Source organism: Medicago sativa, chromosome 2 (genome assembly GCF_051527215.1).
Source record: "Medicago sativa cultivar Bolivia chromosome 2, Bolivia_mono, whole genome shotgun sequence".
In the NCBI taxonomy this organism is placed as follows: domain Eukaryota; kingdom Viridiplantae; phylum Streptophyta; class Magnoliopsida; order Fabales; family Fabaceae; genus Medicago; species Medicago sativa.
The window spans coordinates 26,745,440-26,752,088 of record NC_140750.1 but is presented as its reverse complement, the minus strand read 5'-3'; the positions used below and the strand labels follow the sequence as shown (position 1 = coordinate 26,752,088).

Below are 6,649 nucleotides of genomic sequence, written 5' to 3'. Positions count from 1 at the left end.
TTACTTTAGATCATTGTAAGCAACTGTAGTTTATTGTCTCTCATATCTATAAGAGAATGAAAGATAAACCAATTTCATTTTGTCTTTCTCTACTTATAAGCAATCAACCTTTATGATATCATTCAATGTGAAACTCTTAATAGTTTAGAACTTCCTCTTCTTATAAACTCAATTTCAACCTAACGTAATCTTACAAAATTGATTTGTAAGGTTAGAACTTCCTCTACTTATAAACTCATGTTCAACTTTTATCTCATTCGATGCGAAACTCTTAATATTTTTTATAGAAGTAGATATCTCCAAACACGATTTTCCTGTAAAAAAATTATGTTGTTCATGGTATGTATGACTTACTAGTTACTACCTCTCAACTATGCTAGATTGGTAAATAATGCAATCAAACTTTACTACTAAGGTAAAAAAAACCCTACGTTCCATGAGCTAGAAAATACCATTCATTTCCTTAATTATGCCAAGTTGGAACCTTCTCCTATTGAGCCTGTGTTACGGCCTGGTTGGTATTTCCTAGTAGGCCAGCATCAATGCATCATTCAATCGAGTATCCATAGCCTCGAAATGTTAAATTAGTTTTTTTTTAGGGTTTACAAATATTAAATTAGTGTAATTTAATCTCTACTCTTATTTAATAAAATAAAATAAAGTTCTGACAAATAACCATCACCATAAAAATGTGTTGACTTCCCTTAAAAATAATTAAAAAATTAATTTATTTAATATTTAGCATTCCGTGAGACAAAAAATAAAATAAATCTAAAACGAACACAGATAAAAAAATATTATAGACTAACTTACAAAAAAAATATAATTATGCCCCTCTAATAAATCAAATTTTATGAAACAAACGTAAATATAGAATCTGGTGGGGGTAGTGAAGCTAATTTCGTTAATATAAGTAGTGAATCTAATTTAATAATTGGCTTACACATTTTTTTTTTAAAGAATAATTGGCTTACAGATAACATCAATGATTTGCTACCACCACATAATAATTAATTAATTAATTAATTAATTAATTAATTAATTAAAGATAATAAGAAGTGATCACGTGAGTCATATATTTTGGTCCACATGGGACTGTATCAAGTCAGCAACCACTCTTCTCACTGCTTCCTGGAAGGCTTCCTCGTCCCATTCACTTATCTGCATAAACCACCAAAACTGGTTAATATTCTTCCATAAAATTAGTTTCCATCTTTTTTCCTCACCTAATGAAGATTTTGTGGTATGTATTATAAGGTAATTTTCAAAAGTAAAATGTGACGTTGATCAATGATGATGACAAAGGAAATTGCTCACGATTTACGCAATGTATATCAATCATATAACATTTTTGAAAGAGTTCAATTGGTTTATGTATAAAAATTGGTTAATGTTTAAAAATATTTACATTATTTAAGCACATTTCACTAGTAGATGTTTGTAAAAAATAGTTCAAAAAATAAATGTAATAAACCGACATTGCAATGAGACATGCTTACATTCCTTAAAAAAATGAGATATGCTTACATGTTAAAAATATTCATTCTTTCAAAAAAAAAAAAATCATACACTCACAATGAATATAAATTAAATCCTCTAAAAAAATTAATATAAATTAAATATAAAAATATATATATTTTTGTTGTAAAATAAGTATTTCTCGAAAACAATATATATGGATTATTTGTTATATAGTAGGTCGTTTGGTGGTGCTGAATATTGATTTATATAACCAAATTGACATTTGACAGACTAAAAAAAAATGTGACGTTATTCAAGAGTAAAAAGAAAAGTGACGTTTATTCATTTGTCTAAATTATTATTATAAACTAACTCAACAAGCTCTACCACAAGTTTACTACTCTTTCTTAACGATTGAGGCAACTTTTAATAATAGAATTTATGGACATAATTTATCTATGCTGACTTGTTTTCGGTGGCTGCCAAAATAGAATTCACTTTATCAATTGAATATATGACTTGTGTAATCTTTGGATGGTGACAAATTCAGCACACCAATCGACCTAATCAGTATATTTCAAGCACACACAATTGCACTTGCTAAGCTCCTTCCTTTTAACCATATATTTGAAGTTGTATACTAAAAAAATTAATTTTCATCGACATAATAATGGGGTTCTAGGATCCTGTGATAAAGTTTATGCAGCCGCCACTATTTTCAAAACCTAATTGTCTGAGTTATCAATTATTATATTATCATAGTGCAGATCAAACTATAGACTTAGCAAGCAGCCACCATTTTTGAAAAATTTGAAAATATTACCGACTTATGTAAATAAGGCAATTGCTAGGGTGGGAAAGTATTTATGGTTTATCGTGGATAAATACTTAATCAACAGTTGTTTAAATTTTGACGGTCGATGATCGACATAGTTACCTTTAACTAAAAGTTTAGAGACATCATTGATCTTATATCTAGAATAATGATATGATCGGCGTTGATTTGACAAAAAAAAAACTTTTTTTACTCAAAAACAAAAATATATGTATTCGTTAAGTTTTGAGTCACCATCTCAAGTGTGAGAAAGGATAATGTCACAAGCTTATTGTCGTGAGTGATATTATTGTCGTTGTTAGAGTTTTGAACGGTTTTTAGAATGACACTGGTTTAGAACGTATAATCATCCTAGCATTTTGCTTACCAAAAAAAAAAAACTATAAAAATTATAAATGGGAAAAAATTAAATAAATATATCTCTAAAATATTTAAAAATTGTTGCATTGAAAAGCCATAAATATTAAAATTTAATTTATACATGAAGGCAATGTAAATACTTTTTACACTTATAACTCACTATAAAAACTATTTGATTTTAATCATAACTATTTTATAGTCACACATATAAACTTTGTATTTTGTTAAATATTGTAAGTGTATAAAAAACATAAAACTCTAAATAATATCAAATGTTATTGAATCTGTCCCTTAATTATTTCACGAATTAATTGTTTGTAAATATTTATTTATGCATGCATATAACATACCTGAGTAATCCTTAGCCTGAAGGTTATTTGATGAAGTAAATCATTCCCTGGTGCATGATTTGTATTTGTTGCATCCATTGAAACCAAGTTGACATGTTGATCATGATTTAAGAATTCCAATAATCGAATCAATACATCAACTTGAGAAATTTGTCCCATCACGTTCACTTGCAAGTCCACTACCATTGATTCATCTTCTGATGAACTCGACCCCGTTACATGCAAAACTCGAACGGTTAATCTTTCATTTGATGAGAATTTGATAATTTCTTCAGTTGTTGTAGATTCTTTATTTGCTGCTGCCAATTGTTGTGACATCAATTCTTGATTTCTTTTGCTTAGTTTGTCAATTTCAGCCATCAAAGATCTCAATGTCTCCTTAGCTGTTATCAGTATGGAAGCTTTGTCTTTCTGATCAAGTTAAACATGTTCAATATTTAGACATTAATTTGAAATAATTAACATACAAAAAAACTACTACTAACATTCATGTTTTTTGTCGGTTGAGCGTAATTTTTGTTTGTTTTATGTAACTATGTTATTGTGAGAACTATCGACTTTGTTAATAATTAATCTATACTCTACAAAATAGGTGGTCTCTCTTCTCAACCGCGTATTTTATTTTTTTATTTACAACATTGGAACCTGAGATCTTACTTAAGCGATCTGAGTCTAGTTCCACTCGGATCAACATAATGTTTGCTATTATATATAATCGTTTGCAAGAAAAAATTGGATTGATGCGATTGCGTTTGCAGAGACATTAAAAATCTTGACGGCTAGTGATCATTGCTCTTTTTTCAAAAACATTGTTCCTTATGGTACATAATTATGCATTGATTATAAAACAACATGATGGGATTATCAATTTAGTACGTACCTTTGTTCCTTGAGGAAGTAATGCTCTAAGTGCTTGAAAATTCTCATTAAGCTTCTCTCGTCTTCGTCGCTCTGATATCATATGATGAAGTTGATTACTCGAGGGGCGCGCCGCTTGATTTCGATCTCTCATTCTCATCAAATTCAAGCTTCTAAAGAATGCAAATGATCTCTTCATCAAACTTTGTCTTCTAAAATTTGACCCTATATTAGGACTTTTATCATGTCTATACCTTCCAAATGCACTAGCTTCTGGATGTGCCACATAATTTTGCTGAGGTTGATGTTGATGAGAAGGGGGTGTAGATAGAACATTTTGGATTGCTCTCATTATTACATCATTCTCAATTTGTGTTGTAGGGAATAATTGTGTTGGTGTGATTTGAGGCAATTGTTGAAGTTGAAGAGGTAGTAATGTGTTTGAAACAGGCCTCATTGGTGGAATATTTACTCCTCCAAGTTGGTTAGGATCAGGTGAAAATTGAGGTGGAGAAGTTCCAGGTGGATTTATGTTGAATATGAGAGATGAGTATTCAGGAGTAGGACTACCTGCTGTTGATAGTGATCTCATTGAAGATGAAGATGATGAAGGTGGATTTTGATTAATTTGTTGTGTCTGTCTTGAAAAATCTTCAGGAAATAGACTGCTAAGTGCCGTTTGAATATCCGCCTGCGCAGCCGGAAAAATGTGGTTAAATCAAAGTTTTACTTTAGTCGAATTGTAAGAGTTTGACTTTGTAACCTCAGAGAATAAAGTTCAAATTCCCTTGGAGTTGTAAAAAGACTATTAGAAGCGAGAATCATGGGTTTGAATTCGCATATCAAATGTTCATCCAGTCTTTTACCATTTGAACTGTACTTACGGGACTCCTTTTCCCCAATTTTTAACGAAACAATATTTACCGACAACATTTACATTATATGTGATAATATACATTATATACTTGCTTACTTGAGACATATTTAAGAAACCAAGCTCAATTTCTCCTTTGTTGCACCCCATGAAAACAACAGTCTGAAAAGAAAAGATCACTATCATAAGTTCAGAAATACAAATTTATATAGAGAATTTTCAGTTTCTTGGACAACAAACAAACCTTGATCCTTGCTTCCTGTAAAAACAAAAACATGCTACCTTAGCAACATAGCCTTAATATATACAAGTATAGCAATAATTTTCTTAGGACAACAAGTACTAACCTGGTAGAATTGTGTCTGTATTTCTGTTGATGACAGTGTAAGAAGTTCCAATTGTTGCAGCTCTAAGTAGGGACGTTGATTCCTAAAAGCTAGTCCAGGAACACGGCTAAACAAAACAAACAAATCATATTTATTTCTAAAAAAAAATTAAATAAACTAGTAAAGATCTCACGATCTAACGGCGAAAAATAAATGTGTGAAATTCTGTCACGCATCGTTAGAAAAAGACATTTATTAAGGTAGATAGAAAACAAAAGAGTTTCTGATGGCAAGTCTCGAACCGAGAACCACAAGGTTGAAGAGCGAATCTTGCAACAAAGTGATCTCTCGTGAATCCGGCAAAAAAAAAAAAAAGAATTTATGATAACATGCAAAGAAGCATACCAATTTAATTACAAAAAACTTTATAAAATAGATATACTTACTCATCATTGACATCAAATGATAAAATCCTGTATTGATTAAAAAGCTGTTGTGCTACACTCCCTAAAGAAGAACTTGGTAATTGATCGTTTATCACATTGTAGAAACCATCCAAGAAGGACAAACGACTATTCCAAAAAAAAAAAACCAAGTTGTATAAGCACAATCAACAACTACTATGGTTCAAATATATACAAATTGTATAGTTTAGAATATAATAATGTAGGTAGGTAGGTGTATGCATAATAAATATATACTTTGATAATATGGTATCATATGACCAAAGACAAATGTGAGAGCATCCAAGAGATTGCATTAGAGAACGGATAAATTCAGTTCTGACGGCTACAGGAAGGGAAAAGACACCTTCCATATATGTGGTTATAGGTGCAACTTTATGCTAATATTGATTTTGCATTGTAAGACCATAGAAATTGTGTGTATATATGAATTCTATCATTCATTTGATTTAATTTATTACTATATATGCTTGCAATAACTCTTTGACAAAAACCATATTTGGAAAGAAGAAAATTAAGAGACAAAGTAATTAGGACTAGTATATATATATTGCTAGCGCATAAATAATTTTGGTATTGAAAAATTCAAGATACTTGGTAATATTGTGTGAATAGAAAGGATTTGAAAAGTAGTGAAGTGGGTGATCCCACTATAAGAAGAAAAATATAAAAGTTGACATAAGAAAAATATAAGTATCCCCACCTGAATAAGGAGGTTGAGGGATTATGTAAAAATGTCTTGTGTTCTTGAGATGATAGAGATTGAAAAGTAGTGACAACAACTGAATATGTGATGTATATATGAACAATATAAGGAGTGACAGAGGACTAGGAGGAGGGTTGGTTTAATCAAGCATGGAAATTATGAAAAGTGAATAAGAAGAAAGAAAAGTAGTGAAGGAAGCAGCCAAATTAAGAGAAAGAGAGAGAGAGAGAGAGAGGAGAAGGTAGGAAAAGTAGTGAGTCAAAGGTCAGTGCTTGAATGGTTTGAAAATTAGTCAAAGGATGGAAGGAAGGCACGGTGTTCTTTCCTTTCCACTATACTGTTTATTGCATAATTTTAAAAAGAGTTAAATACTCCCTCCGGTCACTATCATAAGCAAATTTCTGTTTTTTAGATT

The 6,649-nt window shown here is 30.5% G+C and overlaps 1 protein-coding gene across 2 annotated transcripts; it reads right to left on the bottom strand.

Annotated features, from left to right (window-relative positions):
* Positions 1–887: 887 nt before the first annotated feature.
* On the bottom strand, positions 888–6,208 carry LOC146945879 (basic helix-loop-helix (bHLH) DNA-binding family protein). Of its 2 annotated transcripts, XM_085744162.1 has the most exons (9): positions 5,766–6,208; positions 5,511–5,636; positions 5,086–5,191; positions 4,983–4,997; positions 4,838–4,900; positions 4,119–4,555; positions 3,887–4,037; positions 3,007–3,417; positions 888–1,161 (listed from the first exon to the last, which is right to left on the bottom strand). In XM_085744162.1, the coding sequence occupies exons 1-9, from the start codon at positions 5,879–5,881 to the stop codon at positions 1,072–1,074; spliced, it is 1,515 nt and encodes a 504-aa protein (XP_085600288.1). In that variant the 5' UTR covers positions 5,882–6,208; the 3' UTR covers positions 888–1,071. The 2 variants fall into 2 exon arrangements, with proteins under 2 accessions (XP_085600288.1, XP_085600287.1); XM_085744161.1 differs by having other exon boundaries at positions 3,887–4,555.
* Positions 6,209–6,649: the final 441 nt, after the last annotated feature.